Consider the following 23,476-nt stretch of genomic DNA (forward strand, 5'->3'; position numbering starts at 1 on the left):
TTTTCTCTCTTTTTTAAGGCAACCTCATTAGACTGTAGCATATACAGTGGGACCTTTATGTAAAGCTAGTGTATGGATAGTAAGCTGAGTTTGCATTAAAAAGACAAATTGGAGATTTGAGAATTACATCAGGGATTTGAAAGGCCAGCAGGAAGTACAGTAAATTCAGGAGGCAGAGTGTGTGAATGTTTTTTGTTCCTCTGTAGACTTAGGCAAAATATATTTTTGGAGAGTCACTTTTTATACTCAGGAGAGTTTCTATTTCCAATACTCTCACATTTCTAATAATATAAAACAGGGTCTTATTACTTTCCGTTGATATTGTCAAAATAATTACTGAGTTTATGTTTTGGTTATCTAAGTAAGATAGTTTGAGAAACATGTTTTCTTTCCCTGGCAGTTTGTTCCCGGCCCTGTGATAGATTCTTTGCCTACATATACTAAGAAAATGGTTCTGTGTTTTTGTTGTTGTAACTCAGATAAACTGAGCAACCCAACTTCACCTGCTTAAGTGCCTTGTCCCCCAAAAGAGGAGCAAGAATTAGTTCAAAGAACCAGTTATGTGTACTCATCTTGTGCATTCAAATGGCATGTGCAACAGTAAAATCAACTAAAATTAACATTCAGAATCTTCCCACTGCACCAAATTCTAACTCAGAATCTCAGATTGAACGGGTGAGATTTTTGCATGGGTTTTAAGATCCAGGTATTATTCTGATGCACAGCTGAGTAAGGTACACTCCCATTCGGCAGGACTGATACCAAAGTAAGCAGTTGGATCGCTGGCTCTACCTGTGGCGATGGGGAAGGTCTGCCTGGCTTGTGAGGAAGCTGAGGCATGAGCTTATTTCTGAAATGTTGATAGCTCTTTCCTAAGCAGCAAGTGAAGAGTCAGGAACTTTGAGCTCTTCTGAGAGGGTAGTGTTTAAACTATCCAATGGAGTGGATTGGGCAGATCTGGAGTCAGGAATGGAGACTGTCTAGAAAGTGGAATGACCACATTAAGAGACTCAAAGAATTCTGTGTTCACTAGACGATATCTATGAAAGAGAAAGAGAACAAGAAAGCTGAGGGAGATGGGCACCCGTGGAGCCAACCATGGCAAGCACACGTGTGGGCCCAAAATAAGGCATTGAATGCCATGCTCAGATCTTTATTTTCATAGGTCATGCTGACCTTTGTGTGAATAATGCGTGATTGGAAGGAGGTAAAGTTAAAGTAGTTAGAAGTTTATAGCAGGAGTATAGGGAAGAAAATTAACTTAATCTGAAGATGAGGCAATGGATACAAATATAAGAGAAATCAAAGATTTTCATGGGGCATGGTAGAGAATGATGGTATTTTAAAAAATTGAATTTGGAAGATATTAAAGAATTTAAATTGAGGGCCCATGAGGCATATTGGCGGATGAGGCTGTTGCATATACCTTTGTATATTGAAAATTAATGCAGTTAAGTTACAGCAACTAGGTGTTCATATATACTTGACATACTTTTAAATTTTGGAATTTGTATTAGAAATGTAAAACTGGGAAGGACTTGAATAGAAAAAGAATGGGTATAAATGAGATCAGAGAAATAATATATTATTAAAATGATTTATTTATTTAGGAAAGTCAGATATACAGAGAGAAGGACAGATAGAGAGGAATATCTTTGGTCCATTGATGCACTCCCCAAGTGGCCACATTGGCTGAAACTGTGCCGATCTGAAGCTGGGAGCCCGGAGCCTCTTCCAAGTCTCCTACGCGGGTGCAGGGTCCCAAGACTTTGGGCCGTCCTCAACTGTTTTCCCAGGCCACAGGCAGGGAGCTGGAAGGGAAGCGGGGCTGCTGAGATTGGAATCAGTGCCTATATTGGATCTCGGTGGCACATACAAGGCGAGGACTTTTGCTGCTAGACTACTGTGCCGGGACCCAACTGTTGTTTTAAAGTCTAGGGCTTAGTTGCAGTACGGGAAGGCAACATAGTGCTTGAGCTCTCCCTCTGGACACTGGTATTGAGGATCTAGTGCAGTGACTCATGTAGCAGGCTCTTCTGTTTTTCGGGTGAGGTCCGGGTTCCCTGTGGCATCCACATTGGGTGGAGTGGGGCTGCCTCTTACACCCTACCTGTTTCCTCTATAGGCCTGTTTTGACCTCTTCATATTAAGCACTTTGAGCAGCATCTCTCACCTGCCTGCTTCTTTCCATTCCTGATTTGTGGTTTCATCTTTTCTCTAGTTATAAGTTATCTTGGGAGAGTTGCGTTGGTTTTTCCATTCAGTACTTGGACATCACCATCACTGCTTTTGTTAGCCTCAAACTCTCATCCTCACTGCATCGCTGTGTTCTGTCTGTATTCCCTCTTCCGGGACAAGGCGGTAGGGATGCAGGAGGCCAGGGTACAGATGCCCAGTGTTCTGCAGCCGAGTGAGGAGCGGGGAGACCTGTGTACACCACGGAGTGTAGCGCCCTCTTCTTCCACTGGGCTGCGGGTGCATTTTGTGTCATGGTCTGGAGCTCACTTTCTGGTATTTGTTTTTTTTCGAATGCTGTTTTTGGAAAAAAAAAAATGTCAAGGATTAAGGCAGTCTTGGAGGGACAAATATAATTCTTCCAAATCTTTAAACTTGTGCAAATCTGTAGATATTCTTCAGGAATACAGCTAGGCTTGGAATATACATGTTGAGAAACTAGAATGCATACAATGTCTCCTTTTGCTAAACACAATGTGGAAAGCTTCATGCCGTTTAACTTATCTAAGACTTATATTTTCCCTTAGGGATTAGAATGACTTAATAGATAAAACATACTCCGGAAGATTTGATGGCTTTTCCAAGGCCCTATCATGCATAATTTTGTTTTATGCTACTTAATTTGATGGATCTGTACAACAATAGCAATCACATCTCAAGTCATAGGTTTACCTGTATTATTTGAATAAAATGAACAAGACTTCTCCACAGCGTAAATCAGACACAAAGACTTCTGAAGCATCACAACCTGGAGATGAGTCAGCATCAGGGAACTTAGAGAAAGGATAAATGGGATGTTCCCATTGGTGGCCAGGCAAAATCAAGCAAGACAGATTTTTCTGGGAAGCACAAAGAGACTTTTAAGAGAACAGGAAAGAAAATGTTCTGAGGCATCTTTGAAGGAAATGAGTAATTGGGGAGAGAATTCAATCATAGGAAGATGAGAGAATCAGTTCAAGTTGGGACTTAAAAGGTAATGAATGTGCAGACCAAGCCCAGATGCAGTCTGTGAATTGAGATCAGTGCCTTTTAAGGGGTGCTTTATCAGTTTGCCATGCGAACATTCAATCTGAAGCTCTTGTTGCTTTTTGGGGAAAAGTTTCTAGGGTTTCTTTGGTTTGATCTGACAGAAAGGTGAGGCATTCTCGCGCTAACAATGTAGCCGAGAAAAAGGGACTTTTTAAAAAATAATTGCTGAGGCTGTGGCTTACTTGCTAAAGACAGTAGAAGTGATGATTAGTGGGGAGGAAAAAGAGAAGGGTGCTCAGCCTAATGCACCAGTTTGGAGTGGAAATAAATCACACCGATAAACACAAACAAGGCTGAAGCACTCTAGTCAAAATAGTAAAGCAGCCATAGCACAAAGAACATGGGATGCGAAATGGGCGAGAGGTACAGTGTCTCATACATGGTCTATGTTTTAGAATTAGGAGAGACCATTTATATAGTCCAGCATTATGAAGAGGAGGAATGGCAGCCTGAATAGAGCTGACTTGGTGTTTTCAAATTTGTGAAAAACAAACCTTGTCTGCCTCTGCCTCCTGCTTTCTGGATGAACAGAGATGGACTGTTCTGTACCAGCTTCCCGGTGCCATGCTGAGAAAGGTCAACTGTAGACTATGCTGTTTTAAATCCTACCGTGTGTTTCCTAAGCTGTAATGTAATGGTAGCAGTGATCAATCTTACATGGTTCTTAAGATGATGAACTCACGGGCCCGGCAGCGTGGCCTAGCGGCTAAAGTCCTCACCTTGAACGCCCCGGGATCCCATATGGGTGCCGGTTCTAATCCCGGCAGCTCCACTTCCCATCCAGCTCCCTGCTTGTGGCCTGGGAAAGCAGTCGAGGGCGGCCCAAAGCTTTGGGACCCTGCACCCATGTGGGAGACCCGGAAGAGGTTCCAGGTTCCCGGCTTCGGATTGGTGCGCACCGGCCATTGCGGCTCACTTGGGGAGTGAATCATCGGACGGAAGATCTTCCTCTCTGTCTCTCCTCCTCTCTGTATATCCGGCTTTCCAATAAAAATGAATAAATCTTTAAAAAAAAAGATGATGTACTCACTTAAATCGGCACTTAGCTGAGTAGAAGAAAAGTGTTAGATACTCTATTTTTTCTTGAACACTAGCCATGGTCCTTGCCATTGATTAGATCTTAAACTCATGAAAACAGAAGCACAGACAGGTTTCAGCGTGCTCTGGAAGAAGCAAGCACTCTAAAAGATGTAAGCACATGATTCTGAGGGAATGAACGATGCAAGGCATTGATGCCTCTGGGAAGACTCCAAAAGTGAGTAGGGTTTTGTTGGAGGATGAGAAGTTAGGGGAGGGAGTCATGGAGTAAGAACACTTCAGGTGAAGGCAATGTCCCAGGTTCCAAGGGGCAGGGCATGTACTCCTGTGGTAACAGTGGCATGTATGATTTGGAATAACATGCGGCAAGGTGCAACTGTGAGGAAGCTGACACAGTGAGGAAGCAGGTTTACACGTCTCAGACATTCTGGGGGACACTGCATGTCCCTTCTTTTATGTGTCTGTACAAGCTTTTCAACAGGGAATGGCATATTCAGGATAGTGTTTTTGAAAAATAATTTTAGTTACATTTTCACTAATATCCTTTATATATGAATTATGGTTCTGATAGTATTTGAGAGTTTAGAGAGCATAATTCTACTTACATCAATGTCATTTGATTGGTTAGTTGGCAATGAATATGTTATCAGAATGTTATGGAAAAGAATCACATCATAAAATATGCTTTTTGTGTGTCATACAAAGTACGTAGACTATTTCATGAAGCATCTAACGTGTATTTCCTCACTTTTAATTTATTCTTTTCAGGTCTGACAGCAGCAGCTGCAGCAGCTGCTGCCGCTACCAATGCAGCTATTGCTGAAGCAATGAAGGTGAAAAAAATCAAACTAGAGGCTATGAGCAACTATCATGCCAGTAATAACCAACATGGAGCAGATTCTGAAAATGGGGACATGAATTCAAGTGTCGGTAAGTTTTATGTTGACTGAAACTTCTTTTGAACACAATGCTCCAGAATTATTGATTTTTCTAGAACAAAATTATTGGATACTAATTGAAAACTTGGCTCATTGAAAATGGTATAGATTTCAAAGAAAATAATTTGTGTCTCCAGCAACATGCACTCTACATAAATTATTGGTGATTTTTTATTATAAGATCAATTTCATGACTTAATTTTCTACTGTAAGTTTTGAATTAACATCTTTCATTACATAAGTTTTAATAAGTAGGATTCTACCGTACTTATTGGTAGGAGAAAAATATGTACAAGTGAAATCCTATGCTTTATTTTTGCATCAATTAATGCACTAGTTATCAATAACACATTTGTTGCCAATGGTAACAAAAAGTATCTAGTAGAGTGTACTATCTGTAATTTATCCATAAGAGGAACTTTCTAACGCTCCTAGCTGTTGCCTGAAAATTTTATGTTATACATATAGACCTATGATAAAATTTAATCTGTAAGATGTGCGTGGTGAAAAATTAATAAGAATAACTAATAATAAATTGAACAATTATTATCATATACCAAGACAAGTTATTTAGAACTGTTCTATTCTTTATTTCTGGAATTTTCCACTTAGTAGTTTTGGATCTTGGTTGACTGCAGGTCATTAAGACTGCGGCAAGTGAACCCTCAGGTGCTGTACTGTAAACTCAGTCATTCACATGCTGACAGATAAGGATTATGTTGATACTAACTCATTTTTATACACTATCATTGTGAATCTCTCTCTCTTTAAAAATACAACTTTATCTTCTTTCCTGCTGTGTGGAGAAAGACGAAAAATTGCCACCATCAAACCAAATAGAAAAGTTTTAGTTTTGCAAAATATTAATTTCAGTGATTTCTTTTCAAGCCGTATGCCAAATATGGATGAATTCTTTTATTAATGAAGATTGTGGATGCTAGTGTGCTAAGCCATTTTGTTTCATTTATACAATGTATTGCTTTCACTTTAAATGCAAAAAAATTCAACAGGACTAACTTGAATATTGTAAGATATGTGCATAATACTATATTCAACATTCGCTCATAACGAAAGCAGTAGTTCTCTTTCCCATGTGGCATGTTAGCACATTATTTCTTATGTTAAACAGTAGTTCTCTACTTTTCATTCATTAAGACAAAGTCAAAGGTATACAAAGGAAAAGTATGGATTGTCATAACAATCATTATCACAACTCTCTGGAAACGTATGCTTGACGTGATTTTAAATACATACATAAAATACAAAATGTCATGGCTTCCATGATAGTAAAGGACAGTTTTTAAGGTTATAGGGGAAAATAGAACTTTTTCAGCAGAACAACATAAAGAAAATTGAAAGATTTGGCAACTGTGGCCTAAACAAAGCATTCATGGTGGTGGCAGTGTATGGAAAGATGCAACAACATGGAAAAGAGCCCAGATGGCTGACTGTAGAACTCTGAGGATCTTGGAGAGGATCAGCACTTGTGTTTGTGAACACTTCCTGGGAATAGACAGGGAGGGCACAGAATTGGTCATGGTTGGGACAGACAAATTTACACTTTTAAAAATTAGTAGCTGGTGGATTCCACTCTTGGTAAGTGTTCAGTGATTTCTTGTTCTGTGACTTTGAAAGGTTATGTATACTTTCTGAACCTAACATTGCACTGTGGAAAATGGCGCAAATGATATTATGTACGTCATGGGAAATAAAATATTTGGCAAGTGTTTATCCTTTTATTGATTGCAGTGTCCGCTTACCACATCGTTTGGTCATCAGTCAATTACCGTTTATGTATTGCTTTTGCTCTTACTGTTAATACAAACTTTCATTCCTGAAAATACTTTCTTCCTCTTTTTACTGCCATCAGCTGCTTCCTCCACTATTTTTCTGTTCCTTCTGACAGGTATTTACTTGAAAAAAAAAATGCATGTCTGTGTAGAAATTTGGGGGCAGCTGTCCCAGTTTGGATTTTGTCGTAGAAATGATGGCAACTTATTCAAAAATACAGAAAAAAAAAAATCACCACAATGCAGGCATCCAATCTAAGATAAGGAGGCAGAAATAGCAGGATTGCTGGATTCTCCAGGAAGATAAAGTATCATGGTTAGAAAGTAGTTTTGAACAGATGTCTTGTAAAAGGAATTCCAAGAATCTCCGAAGTTTGTGCTTCAGAACGCAAACTTATGACTCTCATGAGGCTAACAATTGTCTTATTGAAGTAGCAAAAACGCTTCGGATAGGTGTTTTTTTTTTTTAATCATACATCATTCTATTCAGTCTTGCCTAAATCTAGTGACATTTCTAAAGTCAAACCTATGTTCTTCTTTTCCCCTCTGTGTTCTTCTGACTCACAAGTTCTGTCTTTCCTTTTTGGTTTTCTTGTAAGATACACTATGTTATTTTCTTTGGTTGTAAATAAATCCTGATAACCTCTGAAAACCGATTTTGTTTTGCTGAGGTTTGATTCTTTGGTTTAATGAAGTGATGGGGCTCTTTTGTTATAGATACACTTTATAGGACATGATAGGAATCTTAAAAATTAGCTAATAAAAGACATTTGAAGAAATCTTTCCCATTGAAAAATAATTGTTTTATACTCTATCTTACGTGTTAACCTTGAGCTTACATCTTCCCAATGGAATGATCACTTCGGGAAGAAGTGAGGACCTCAGAATAGGTCTGAGAGAAGCAGCAGCTTGCTGAGTAAAATATATGGCCATGTTGCCATTCTCCCTCATCCACAATCAATTGGATTCTTTTAGTTTAATATTTACTTGCTAAGATGAGATGCTAGTCTGCATGGTGATAAACAGTCTACTCCTGGCATCTGAAGGTGACCTGTCAGTTCTTATGGACAAATCTGCTGCTTACTGAAATGTACAAAATAAATCATTAAAGCAGGCAGGTGCTCATTCCCAGATTTAAATCACCATAGATTTATGATTTGAATTAATGCTTCATTTGGCCATAGAAATAGATGCTGAGACAAATGATATGCACTGGTTGGGGTTTCCATACTGTAGCCATCGTGATATTGATTACTGAGATGTCTTTGCAATCTCTTGTTTATATCAAGTACTATCTTGTGACAGGTTGGCTGATACGAGCTACATAGCAGATAAGAAGGAAAAATGTCCTGGTTTCTTTTTAGTGGCAACACTATCCACAACATACATGCCAGATAAATTGCTATTTTTTTGCTGTTGAGGACTGATCTGCATAACCAGCTTAAAAAATGCTGCTTGGAAATTGGAACTGGAATATTGAAAAGACAGAATTTAAAACTGGTGAATCCAAGGTCAATTTGATAAATATCTATAGCTGTGTTTTTATCTGTTTATCCTTTTTTGGCATTATGCATACTTGTGAGGGTAGTAAATTAATCACAGTCACTTTAGTCTAAATAAAGGAAACTTAATTTTACTTCTAGTTTCTAAATACTGCATAAATATTGACATAGTGAGCATCTCTTAATAGTTTCTATGTTATTTATATACACGATGAACCTAATATCCTATTCCCCTGACCAATGACAACAAAGGAAATAAGTCTTTAAAGATAAATACATTAAATATCATTCCCAAGTGCAAAATTTGGTGAACTACAGTTTACCAAGAGGCAGGAAAAGACTGCATTTTTACTTCTGTTAACATTTAATTTAAGGAAAACACTATGTACACAGTTTAAAAAATGCTTAGAGGATTTAAGAGGGACCTTTGCCACTGGCTAATATCTGAGTCATGGAACTGGTAAACAGTTATCAACAATAGTAGATTGCTTGCTTAGTAGGAAATGAGTTCATATCTATTCAAAATGTGATCTCAAAACAGATGTACCAAGAAAATCTCATTGTTTAAACTATAGCTGTAACCCTCGGACTGCTGTTATTTCTTTAAGGAAATGATCTTAAGGTCTTACTGTTTTCTCTTTTTGAACACTGAGGAATATAAACAAACACACATTTCTTGGTGACGTACAAACCAAAGCACATTTCACATGCCTCAAATATATGCTTCATCTTTCATGTTGCCAAACTTAGAATAATTACAAAGATGTAAAAGTTTTGAGTGAAAATAACGGTTGGTTTTAGATTAATAACACAACTCTTTAGTATTATTCCTCGCTTCTTATATTTCCTGTCTCCCAACAAACAAAGCAAAACAAACGAATATGTGAAAATAATGGACAAATAGGGAGGTAAAACTGTCTTTGCCCATTGACCATCTCCTTGTCTTTTTTAAAAAAGGCATTTCTGCAGAAATAGAATACTTCGGAGTCATTTCCTTTCTTCTAACACACGTGTTCATTTGGAAGGAAAAAATTAATTTTATGATTTCAGGAAAAAGTCTTGGAGACCTTGAGAAAGCAAATAAAAGGAAACTGAGAATGCAGGCCACCAAGCAGAGCTCTGCCGTTGCACACTGGCTTCTCTGCCTTGGCAATGTTAATGAACCTCAAATCCTTCCTATAATTAGATGAGGGAATTGCTTATATTTTCAAACAGATGATGCTGCTATAATGAAACGATTGACAGGGAATTTAAAAATGTCTACAGTAGTCATTTGGTTTCTGTTATAAAAAAAGTTTAAAAAGAAGATTGGCTTTAGACATAGGTCCTGAGAGAGGTAGTAATTTACATAGCATGCTATGACAGGTGTCTTTGTATAGTAAAGAAATAAAATGGAAGAGTAGCAAAATGATGGGCAGGTATAGCAATTTTTTGGGGAGGGGGGTGTCCTATGCTTATTCTGCTTAGGTTCTTTAAAAGGGGCCGAGACTCAGGAGATGGATCCGGATTGAGTGCACAGCTGTAACTGCTGATGAGCTAATTGCTCCTTATCTCTCAGCCCCATTCATCTTCATTTTTTACCAATTACTGAGAATTATCTGTGTTCTCAGTTGGATATGAGAGTTAATCCTTTTTGGTTAAGCTGGCAGTACTGTGAGCAGATTCCAAATCGGAGGGTGAAAAAGCCAAAGCAAGCTTGCTCTAAAAATGTCTCCAGTTCAATTACAGTATCACTGATTCATAAGAAATTCGCTATTGTTTAACAGATTAAATGTGGAAAGTATTTTTAACTTTAATGTTCCTCTGCCTAAGAGATTTTTAACATCCTTTTTCCTGTCTAATGAGTAAAATTTAGCAATATTAACAGCCAGAGTCTTGTAAACATGGAAACATGCTTTAACCTAAAACTCCAAAAAGATTCAGACACATGGAATGGGAAATTTTAGAGTTGATAGCAGTCAGTCTGTAAGTAAACACTTTGAATTGATGCTTTTGCTCTCTGTGGCTTTACATACGATCCAGGAAGTGTATCTAAATATAAACTTTTTCACAAATGCCACGTTAGTGGAACTCTAATGGCAGACCACGTAAGCATCTCCTAAAAGTGTAACAACCTGCCATGGTTTGTAATTCAATTGATTGTGAGTAGGCCATATGGTTAACATCATTCTCTATGCAAAAGATGTCTTCATATCTGGAAATTTTACATAAAGTTGTCTACCTAACATTAAAAAGTGAACAAAGAGTACTCTTTTATCTGTTGTAATACATTTGTGTATATTTTATATGTCTGATATTTTTTCTTCATGAAATATTTTATTTATGGTTGTCTGATGGAGAAATGTAAAGAATTTTACAGTGAATTTAAAATTAAGTTATTAAAAGTTTTTTGCAAAGTCTAAACATCTTATAATCTGTCAAATAAGTCCACAAACGGAGGTGGGAATATAGACATGAAATATGTTCCAAGATTTAGCTTCTACAAATCTTGTAGCTAATAGACAACTCAGCTAATTAGAAGTTTCCTAGCTGCAGAGATTTCTTATTTAGAAAATATGTAGTTTGATTTCTGATTTTCCTTATGCTCTGAAATTCTTTGGTTTTTCAAACTAAAACAAGACATAGGCATTTTTACAAAGATTTATGTTTTGATCTTCATTGTATATGTAAAAATATGTAAACACCGATGACCAAAAACATATTATGAGAAAATGCAAAATGATGCCATTCACTATCCAGAAAATCATGATAAAGAACTTGATCAAGTGATTAGTTAATACATATACTTTAAAAATAATCTAAGCATAAGTTATTTTTAAAAATCCACAATTCATCAACATTTCAAAAATAACGTAACTTTTCTTAGTTTAAAGTATTTGAATATACTTTTTAAAATTTGTTCCTTATGTAAATAAGGAATGAGGTTAATAACATATTAGTTTCCTGTGTGAATTCTTACATTTAATCTGTAGTGTAGATAAATAAAATGCTCTGAATAATTTCATTTTTATGCAATATTTGTCCCATTTCATCTGCTTCAAGTCTATCTACAGGGACAGTTGGACACAACATAATTAGAAAGTATTATGCAATGTTTTTATTTTGATTTTCATATTTACTGTAACTGATGATAGGATAATGAAGTATATCTGATAATTGATGTTATCATATTGAGAAATAAGAATTGAATTATTTTGTTTACTTCTATATATTTGTGTAATCATACAACATATGGAAGTGCAGAGTAAACTCCATCATATTCATGGACATTGTGTGTATTTTTATCAAGTAGTGCCCTGGGAATGTTCCACTCTCCAGCATGTTATAATGTACATATAAACTTCAAAAATACAGTGGGAGTATTAGTACTGTACAAAATAAACCCAGGCCACGGGCAGTCCTTTAATAAGATTAGACAGCTTTCATTTGACTCATTAATATGATTATGCATGTTTTATTTATTTTATATGTTAACTTCATATGATTGATGATACATGATTTAAAGACATTCCACCTTTGTGTTAGTTAAAATGTAATGTTTGAGGATACATGTTTTTGCTTACCTTGTTATGTTCAGAAAAGAGACTCTGAGGTAACACTAGGGTCTTCATGGTCCTACATTATGTGAGTGTGCACTTTTGTTTCCAGCTCTGAGCCAATGCACTTGTCACCAGACCTTGTGTTTCACTTGGATTTAACTCTGACCCTTCTCTAAACTGTTCAAATACTTCAAAATTATAGAAAGCTATTTATGTGAATCACGGCATGTCCAACTGAACAGAAAATAGTAGAACTAAATGAAAATAAGTAACCAATGTGATAGTTGACATAAATGTCTGAAAATGTCAATTCCTTTAGGGTGAAATAATGTGACATACATAGTTCTACATGCATTTCATGCCCAACCTCTCCAAATGAACCTTGATAATTTGGAAGACAGGAAAGAATGGGAGATTTAAATATGGTTTTCTTTAACAGCAGGTCATAATGGAAACACAGAGCCTTACATTCAATGCTGAGAGAATTAACAATTTGATAATGATTAGGAATGTTGTTATTAAAACAGTATGTGCAGTTCATTTTCAACAGTTTTGAATTAGAGTCTGCACTAATGAAACGGATACGGTTTCCTTCACAAAGGGCAGATCTCTTAGTTAATATCACTGCAGCAGTGCCTCGCAGACCATGCCTTTAGCTCTATTTGTATTTCACAGCATGATAAGCAAAGAGTGTTGATTTTCAAGGATCCTGCTGATGAAAGGTAATGGCATTATTACATCTTTATCTCAAAAGCAGAACTGAGTGGTAAATTATTTTTTTTCCTGTGCTGCACAAAAGATTTCTTGTTTAGAAAGCCTTTTTATTTCTTTACATCATTTTGGTCTTGGAAATGATATGTTATTATTTAATGTCTGCACAGCAAGCTTGAAAGCACCTAATAGCGAATGGATTGGAAGTGAAGTACCTCCTGTTCACAGATATGGATCTTCTCAGTCACACGCTGTACCAGCTGTCATCCCAGCCATACTGCTGTGATTTAATTAGTCTGTTTATGTCCTTTCTAATAATATTTCCATCTCTATGAAAGGGCAAATGCGACAGGGACTTTTTCTTTTTTTGGTTTTGCAGTCTGAGGAATGTGGCCTACATCTGATATGTGGGGATGCAGGGACAGAATCACCATGTCACTTCAGGCTGTTGATAAATGGCTTAGCCAAAAACCAGACTTACTTCTTGGGATCATATGTAGATTTCAAAAATGTGTTGCTTCAAAGTAAACATATATTATAAATACATTTCCTTTTGCTACATTTAACTTTTAAACGGCGCCTCATAAAATAATTTGATATGATGAGGTTTTAATTTGTGTTATGCATTAAATTACTTGAGTCCACTTGAAAATCCAGCAGTCTCAGACACATTCTTGCCTCTGGCTTTGAATTCCATAACAACAGAATGGTTTATGAGACACAGGCAACTATTATAGAGTTGTTATGGGAGAGAAAAGACTTAAAAACTGAATTTAATGCTTTTAATTTCACTCACATTTGTTTTGGGGAAAATTTAAATAACTTATAAATAATCTTTTATCAGGTCTATGTATTTTAGCCTGCTGTTTGGAAATTTTTCTTTATCCTTCTAGAACTTAAATACTTGAAATTATGTTTTGGATCCTCTTGGATTTGATTTTGGCTTTCTGTGTCACTGTCTTGATCTGCATTTTGATATCCCAACAACATTTTTGGATAGATTTTTATTAAAACAAAAAAAATCTGTCAGTTAATGGTTAAGGAAGTACAAATTTATCCTATGTAAAAATATCAAGGTTAGAAATATTCTTTATATGTTGTAGTTGAATAGTCAAATTGTTATATAATGAATTATTTAAGCAGTCTGAAGTTTCCTTCCTCTTTATGCAAACAACAGTTTTTCTTTTTAATGCACACAGTGGTGTTTATTTTTCTTCTTCTTCTTTATATATTTATGTCCAAGTTGTTGCTGAAATTATGAACACAGGTTGTATAACTACTTATTTCCATTGTTGACTGTATATGTACATATTCACATATATATGTAAGTGAACATTAAAATTGAAGAGTTCTTACGTCTATTTGTAATGATGGTACATTTTTCACTCTATTTGATTTATTTTCTCTATAATAATAATATCGTTGACAATATTTAGACAGACACACAGAGACTTGAAATATGTCTCAATTTCTAATAATTTCTCAATAGCTTGTGGAAAGGATAAATTACATTTATCAACTATATTCCTTTCATAATTATTTTATTTTACAAAAAATTGTTTATATCTATTTGGTCATCTTTCCTCTAAAGTGAAATATCAGTGTGTTTTCACACTCTCTATCATTGTTGAGTCCAAATGTTGATAGTTAAGTCATCTTGACATGAACCTTTTTGATACTTTGAAAAAACTCACCATGAAGTATTTGATGGTATTTTTTATTAATTGGATAAATGAATTGTGAGCTGTGTGATTGCATGATGATGTTCTCATTTAGCTGTTGCTTTTTGCTTTTACTAATCTCTGTCATATTTGATTTATAAATGGAAGAGAGTGACCTTTGAAACTGTGATGGAAATGAAGAGATAAACACAACTTGAAAGGACAAACCAATTAATATCAATGTGTTTGTTACACATAGATGAGAAATTTTAATCCTTTGCTGTCTGTAGTAAATTTATAGCTCGTTTGTTGTGCAAAGGAGTACAATTTCTGATAGCTATATATTTTAATCTTTTTCTGAAGTGTGCAGTTTTACATGTGGTTAGTGTATAAATAAGTGTACATATGGTGTGTTTTTAGTGTGTACAAATATCAGTTGCATTCCCCTTTAGAAAGTTTGATAATATTTTCTTTTAGTGTAAACCATCTAGTTATGTTTTCATATGTATAGAAGCATATATGTGTATACCACATTTATTTATATCTATAATGATACATTTAAAATACATATTAAAATATATTCACTTGGTTGTAATCAATTCTTGAAATTCTGTTTTGTAAGTAAGGCCTCATTATGGATTCTCTACATTTATACATAGAAAACTTCTAACAATCAGATTCAGAAATCTTAAGTAAGACGGTTATTACCTTAACTGTTAACATGTAATGTGAAAAAATATTTTTGAAAATCATGAATAACTTAAGTATTCTTTTCAAATGTGACATAGCTGGTCTTTATATTTACTTTTATTTCATTCAGTCTGTTTTTGGCTTTAGCACTTTTTTTATATAATTGAGTGTATTTTCTTAAAACCATTCCAGTTCTGCTGTAGTGTTAATCATAGTTCACGTGCACATTTTATTCCCTTAATTGTAAAATATAATCAGTTTAATACACAGGTTGTGAAATATTGCTATTGTTGCACAACAAGAAAAAAATAATAGAAGCTTGACATTTTAAAACACTTGCAATGAAAGAGTTTCACTTCTAATTGACTTTTAAAAAAGAGTTCCCTGGAAAAAGGAGCTCAGAAATGTTTTTATAACACTTTTGGAAACATTCCAAAATGTTAACCACCAATGTACCTCAGCAGTTTCTGATTTCTCCCAACTAAGAAAGACCTACCCCGTAAGTGATTTAGTCAATGTAGAGACTGAACACTTCACATAGGTAAAGTAATTCAAGATACAAATTCTCATAATGATTACTTAAAAATTAAGTAGCTATTATTTTACTTTTGTCAATCAGACAGAAGTTCTTAACAGAATTAGGAATCAATCATAACGTATTTTCCTAAAATGTGTTTTTTTCTTTTTCTGGCTTATTTTTATTCTGTTGGCCTTCAAAGGTTTGTTTAGTAAATCTGACAAAATAGTGGTTGTAGTAAAGATATATTAATATCACAGTCCCCTAATGGTTGAAGGTAGTTGTGATAAACTTCCTTAGGCAGCTAAAAATGTAATGGATCTAACATCCATTCTGTTTTAAACAGTGAGCTGACCAACATGCAAGTAGCATTGACCACAACAATTATTTTGAAAGGCTATTACTAAGTATTTCAGGAAAAATGGTGCTGCTGGCTAGTTGTTTATCAGTTCCTGTACCATTTTTATTGATTATGATTGAATATATAGCCCTGTGATTGATGAGGAACCTACTTCCTGTGAGTGAAAACAGATCAGTGTATGAGCAAGCAAAAACACAAGGCTTATTTAGGTCTCTCCTTCCTAGGATATTAATTTGTAGAGATGTAGTTCTTAGAAATGGAGCCAGAGCAGCTGAAAACTTTGTATCCATTTTTCTGTTTGCTTATTTCATGTGACCTTTCTGAGATGTAATGCAGCAGAATAATGTGATATTTCAAAGTATGGTGATCCACAAAGAATCATTTATTTGTAAACATTTAGTTTCAAATGGAAGAGTTTAGCATAACGTATGGTATCTTCTTATTCCCTCAAGAATCCAGAATGATTTGTGATTTGAAATTTCTGTATCATAAACTCATGTAATACTGGCTGTATTACATTTAGTCAACAACCAGGAATTCTGATTAGTTGGATGTAATCACTAAGACTGAGAAATAAAGGTGACAAAAACAATGAATAAAATGAAATGCATTGATAAAACAACAGGTAAGGAAGTCATCAGTAGATAATATTATCTAATTTGGCAGAATAATCCATTACCCAAAGCAGATTCATTTTTAGAAACAGCTTTGAATGAAAATACCTCTCAGTACTAAATCTACGTCTGTTTTTCTACAAATTTAACCTTCAAATTGTCTTAGGTACGAACTTTTAAATGCATAATTTCTCTGTCTCATGTAAATGTGTCTTGTGTGATGTATGCCATATATATATATAAAAAATAAATTTGCCAGTTTTTACTTTATTCACAATCCAAATGCCTTTATCGTTTCTTATTTAGATTAAAACACAATAAACAGTAAATATTCATACAATAGAGTTGACATTATTTTCAATTTCTTATAGCCACATATAAGCTCTCAGGATAGTCAAATCTGATCCAGTTCTGTGAAGTACCCACACACACCCAATGCTCCTGCCTCCAGCTTTCTGTCTATGTCTTGGGCGTAAAACTTCGCTCTTTTTTTCCCTGTCAGATGTTTTAGCTTCTTATTTTTGAGCTTCCACATCTAGATCAAAAGTATAATACTCTTTGGGTATTACATGGTTTCATGGGCCACTACGTGACATAGTGTAAGCACTATATTAAAATAACTAGAAAGAAAAGCGAAATAATAAAATGTATGTATCCATTTTTAAACATACAATCGTAAGGATATTCTAAAAAGTTGGCTTTTCCAGTATTCCCTATGTTACAATTTTAGCTGAAACCATAGGGATTATTGCCTCCTATACATGTTCTCAGCATTCCTGACTTAACCAGGATCCGCACTTGCTGATCTGGTTGAATATTATCGATAGTTTTAATAGTTATTTTTGGCAACTTGAGGCCAATGCTAAGTTTCAAAAATGGATTAGCAGATTTAGATCACATTGCTGTACATTTAAAAAGCACGTACACATAGGAAGAGGAAAGTTTCCAGTTATTTCACTTGCGTGTTTAAAAATCAATAATGATGTTGTTAACTTTTAATTGAAAAGTTTTATCCCATTTTATGTTATCAGACAAAATACTTACTCCAAATCTGAAAACAGACATTATTTTATTCATTGCACATAAGACTCCCTTTAATTAGCCCTTAATAAGCTTGGTTTAACTGGGATTTACAGAAGAACAGTGGTCATTAACATTAGCCAGATTAAGACTGTGTTAATTACTATTGATAGATAAAATAACGTGCAAAAATGGTTTCAGTTATTCCTATACTCATGAATTGAGAAGAAGTTTGGAGCTTTTAAAAGGAGGTTTTATTTCTGATTAAAAGTGAAACACTAGTTTCAGTTGGCATAGGCATTACAAAAAAAAAAAAGAACATATACTTTCATGGTTTTATACCAGCTTTAGTTTTATGAAGCATAAGGGATAAAGTGAAAATAATCATTTGGATAATTTTCTCAAATCAATTTTTACAAATTTACATTTACTTTTAAAATTTATGTTGTATGATTTTAGTTAGAAACGAGTAGATATCTTAATTATGCATTATCATGAAAACACTTTCTTTTCAATAACAGATAGATTCAAATGACTTCTTGTAGCCTGAAAAGATTTTTCGTAAGTGTATCATTTTATTAGTGCTGACTTTAATAGTTATCCCTGATATTATTATTTTCTCCTTCATATGTGGCAGTAATAGCAATTAAACTTAGTTAGATTTTTTGAAAATGTTTCTTTTTTTAAAGACGTATATATATTTGTTGGCAAGGGAGATTTGGAGAGCTAGAGACCAAGAGAAAAAGCTCTTCCCCACATGTCTTCAATGACTGGATATGTTGCATTCTGAAGCCAGGAGCCAGGAGCTTGCGCCAGGTCTCCCACGTGGATGCAGGGTCTCAAAGACTTTGACCATTCTCTGCTGCTTTCCCAGGTCAGAAGCAGAAATTTGAATGGGAAGTGAAGCAGCCAAAATAAGACCTTGGGACCCTTATTGGATTCTGGCTCCACAGGGTGGAGGATTCATCTGTGAGCCATTATACTTGCCCCAGCTAGATATGTTTTTGAACAGTGACATCTTTCTTGGACATTGTATCAAGTAAAACTGTTTCTCAGGACCCTTTAAGTGGTTTTTATAATGGGCCTGGCATGATAGCCCAGTGAGTAAATCCTCATCTTGCAAGCTTTGAGATCCCATTTGAGCTTCTGGGTACTCCACTTTCCATCCAGCTTGCTGCATATGGCCTGCGAAAGCAACGGGGATGGCTCACTGAAGACCTTGGGACCCTGCACCCTTGTGGGAGATCCAATAGAAGCTCCTGGCTTTGGTTCAGCTGAGCTCTGGCCATTGTGGCCATTTGGGGAGTTAACCAACAGAGGGATGACCTTTCAATTGCTCTTCTCAGTAAATCTGATCCACCTTGCCAATAAAAGTAAACAAATCTTTTGAAAAATAGTTCCTGTATTATCTATCGCAGAGCGCATTCTATTGAAACTACTCTCACGGAATAATGATACTTACTGAATTAATGTTATTGAAAGTAGGTCAACTACTAATGAAGCTCTAGAATGACAGAATGGTGGATTTCCTAGTTTTCATCCTACAAAATAAAAGGAGGCCATCTAGTGACTAAGTTCTATAGATAGTGTTCACCCTAAAAATCTCCACTAGATGATTAGACCATCTATGCTGTTCAAAGATTCTTAAGAAAAATTTTAGTGTTGTCATAGACATAATTAACCACAAATAAATGCAATGTTAGAAACAATTAATTATACATAAATTTAGCTGTATTATAGGTTGTATTGTAGTTTTCCCCAAGATAGTGTATAGCAACTGTTACAAAATAAAACAGATACTCTTCCCAGAAATTTAGAATCATCCTTGACATTTTCTTCCCCTGTCTTACAGTTACTGAGTACATAATATAACTATTTATTCTTCCTCAAAACCATTTTTAGGATTCCTGAACCACTTTCCATTGTAACTGTCACCAATATGGTCACCCAGATTATCAGCACCCTTTGCCTGGAACACAGTAATAGTCCATAAACCAATCTTCATGCTCTCACTTATAGTCTTAGAAACCCCTTACCTTATAAGAGCTATGGCAATGATGATTAATTTTAAACCAGAACAGAAGTTTTGCCTTTGAACGTCAGAACATAGGTTTGCCTTTAAAAACTTGTCACAGGGTTGGGCATTCGACACAGTAGTTAAGCTGTTGTTTGGGTCACCTGTGTGATATTCAAGTGCCTGGTTTTTGTCCTGGCTCCTACCATTGTAATTCCATCTTGTGGATAATGTGTATGTTGGGAAGAAGTAGATAATGACTCAAGGATGTGAGACCTGCATCCCATGTGGGAGACACAGATCCATCCTGAGCTCTAACATTCAGCCTGGCCCTACTCTGGTTGTGGAGGTCATTGGGGAGTGAACCAGCAATGAGAGATCTCTCTTCACCCATTTTCCTGTTTCTCCATTGCTCCCATCCCTGTCTTTCAAATAAAATGCAAATAGATAAATGAACAGTAAAACAAATGAATGAAAGACCTTCAGTGGCTTAAGACCCCTGTAGAATGTGGATTGCACCAATTTTCCCCTCTCAAACCTCTTTGAGGATTATTCTTCCCATTTGTTCTTCCTGCCAGATTTGGTTTTCTAAAATCCTGTAAGTGTGGCACTTCCATTCTGCTCCCAAATCTGCTTAAAATCTAGCTGATTTGGCTCTATTCTGTTTGTTCTTGACTTACTCAGCTTCTATTCATTTTCTACCATTTACTTAATTGTCCTGCCCAAAATGCTAAATTTAAAATTGGATATCCGAATCACCCTCTAAACTTCACCATTGCGTTCACCCTGGTTCCTGTAGTCTTTTTGTAATTTATGATACTATTTTTGCTTGCAAGTCTGTTTGGTTCATGCTCATTCTCCTCTGTGAGACGATCAGCTTGCTGGGAGCATTTAAGGCCCTATCACATCGATTGGCATACACTTACAGTATGTGGTGGTTATATTTACTACTGACTGAATGTTTCGTGGAGTAGCAGGGATACCTGTGTCTATACTACCGTTGTTACTGCAGGCTCTCTGTTCACTTGAAGAAGTCATCTGTATTCGTACCAAAGAGAGTTTTTCCTTCAGTCCAAGCTCCTTTCTGTTGAATGTCAGCATTCCAGAGTTTTACAATTAAAATTTGTATTCTCATTTTTTATACAAGTCATGTCTTGTGTCTTTTTGTTCTTATTTAATCTGAAGCATAAAGTGTTAATATTGTTGGCATTTCCATTTTACAGATGAGTGGATTGGATCTTAGAGAAGATAATATCTTGCCTGATATTATGTAACTTTTAAAGTAGCCTGACAGATGACAGAATCTGCTATGGGGATTCCCACTTTAGTATTTACTCTAGGTTATTAAGATAGGAAAAATATTTTGTGAGAATATTAAATCTGTTAATGTGGTATCTTGACTTGTGGTTTACTTTTGTTGTTATTGACCTTAGTAACCTTAAAGGAATAGTATAACCTACAATACATTTTACTTCATTAAAATTGATTACTTGGAATATTTAGAATTAAATGTTTTCAATTAATATAATCTTATGATGGAAATGGTATCTTTGAATCACTCAAATCAACCTACATGTTATAAAGCAAGAAGATAGGATAATAGTATTGAATTTCAAGGACACCATATGAAAAACATTTAGCATTCCATACACTTAAATCATAACACTACAGAAAATGTGAAAATAAAGTTTGAGTTGGTACCCTAACTTTATTTTTATTACTTTCAATTTTATACGCTTTTCCAACAAATTGCTCTAAAAATGTAATCACAAAAATATATTTTGTAGTTCTATTTCTTTCCTTAATGTCTATTTTTATCCTTTTTCATATGATTGTTGGCAAATATGTTTTTTCTCTATATCTGAGCTTCTTTACCCAGTACGTTCCTTGGATTATACTATAAACCCTTTGTGACAGGGACCTTGTCTTTTTATATGCTCTATAAAGCACCATGCATACCTAGAGAATTTTATGAATAATAATAAAAAGGATGAAAAAGTGCTCTCATCAGCAGTGTTTTATTTTGCATGTGAATTCACAGATGGATTTGTGCTATTGTGTGTATTTTCACAGAAATGGCACTTATATTACAGAAGCTTACTATGAGGAAACCATGTAATATTAATTCTGCAAATTCCCGTTGTTGGTATAGAAAAAGTAAATGAAGCAATACAAGTTGCTTTTTCCTGTCTATTATGAAATATTGCTAACTGTGGCATGTGGTTCATAAAATCAAACGTTTTCTTACACAGCTGTGCATGAAGAAATGAAATACTGCAGGTATAAGAAACCACCTGTTTGGCAGCACAGGAGCTTCAAACAGATAAACAACAGAATTTTATGTAGATCTCTGTTGAAGATCTATTTTGCTATTAATACCAAAATCTTAACACTTGGTCTCCATGCAGTTGGTTTGAATGAGAATTGAAGGCTGAATAATTCTATGAATGATTCACTCAGAACCACCATTGTTTTTTTTATTTAAGTCTGACATTGAATGAAATGTGTCAAGGACAATTTTGCAACTAATTCACTTTTAAAAGCCAAAATTTCGGGCCCGGCGGCGTGGCCTAGCGGCTAAAGTCCTCACCTTGAAAGCCCTGGGATCCCATATGGGTGCCGGTTCTAATCCCGGCAGCTCCACTTCCCATCCACCTCCCTGCTTGTGGCCTGGGAAAGCAGTTGAGGACGGCCCAATGCATTGGGGCCCTGCACCCATGTGGGAGGCCCGGAAGAGGTTCCTGGTTCCCAGCTTCGGATTGGCGCGCATCGGCCCGTTGCGGCTCACTTGGGGAGTGAATCATCGGACGGAGGATCTTCCTCTCTGTCTCTCCTCCTCCTCTGTGTATATCTGGCTGTAATAAAATGAATAAATCTCTAAAAAAAAAAAAGCCAAAATTTCAACAAAGTGCAAATTCCTATTTGCTCCAAATAAGCTACTTTTCCATCTTTATCTTAGTTTCAGAACTATCATGAACTTAACAGTGTTCTTCCTTGAAGAGAACGTTTGAAATATGCCATAAATCATACTGAGCTACCAGAGAAATTCAAATTGCTGTAAACACAAGTGCCTAGGGACCATTTATATACTGCCTGAGCCATAATGCAACATTCACAATGAGATCATTGCATCATAATCTCGTTGTGACTGTAATTTGCTTTGTATGTAGGGTCTCAAATGTCAGAGAGGAGAGAGAAAGAGAGAGACAGAGAAGTGATTATCAAATTAGATCTCCCTCCTATTTACATCAAATAAGCAGAAAGATACATTGACAGAATGAAATATTTCAGAATTAAAAATGTTTCCTAAATATTTTCTACAGGAGATCTTTCTCAATATAAGGTAGATTCAACACCAAAGTCCTAGAAAGAGTTTTGGAAATCTTAATTTTTTTTCCTTTTGTTTGTTAGGAATATTTAAATATTTCATACCCTAGACATCAAGCTTAATGAAGATATACATTAAAGCAACAAGCTAACATTTCTAATTAGTACAAAAATCCAAATGTGGGAAGATTGTACTTGTACTCAGACTGTATGTATCTCTCTGGTATGCTAATATATTGAATGTTCACCAGCCAGAAATGTACATACACATGTATGCGTTTGATGACTGTAATGGGTCCTCCCGCTCATGTGAAATAGTATTCAGTTTCTAAGAGCAAGTACACAATCATTTTTTCCCACATATTTGATTATTAAATGAAGGGGTAAGAACATGACCTTGACTGAAATAATTAGTAGCGCAATATCATCATAGCGATCATATTCTGGCAGTGCAATTTTATCTTAGAAAGTAAGACATGGTTTATAGTAA

The 23,476-nt window shown here is 35.4% G+C and overlaps 1 protein-coding gene and 1 long non-coding RNA gene across 2 annotated transcripts in view; one reads left to right on the top strand and one right to left on the bottom strand.

Annotated features, from left to right (window-relative positions):
- Window positions 1-19,184, bottom strand: part of LOC131481555 (uncharacterized) — a 63,618-nt gene extending 44,434 nt beyond the window's left edge. Inside the window, exons 1-2 of the long non-coding RNA XR_009246383.1 lie at window positions 19,108-19,184; window positions 11,492-11,579 (exon numbers count right to left, since the gene is read on the bottom strand). This is a non-coding gene — a long non-coding RNA (uncharacterized LOC131481555). The remainder of the gene's footprint in view (window positions 1-11,491; window positions 11,580-19,107) is intronic.
- The window catches only part of DACH1 (dachshund family transcription factor 1), a 384,212-nt gene that overhangs the window by 208,431 nt on the left and 152,305 nt on the right, over window positions 1-23,476 (top strand). Inside the window, exon 3 of the mRNA XM_058670666.1 lies at window positions 5,071-5,232. Within this exon, the coding sequence (XP_058526649.1) occupies window positions 5,071-5,232 (162 nt within the window). The remainder of the gene's footprint in view (window positions 1-5,070; window positions 5,233-23,476) is intronic.

The sequence above is a fragment of the Ochotona princeps genome, chromosome 12 (assembly GCF_030435755.1).
Source record: "Ochotona princeps isolate mOchPri1 chromosome 12, mOchPri1.hap1, whole genome shotgun sequence".
Lineage (NCBI taxonomy): Eukaryota > Metazoa > Chordata > Mammalia > Lagomorpha > Ochotonidae > Ochotona > Ochotona princeps.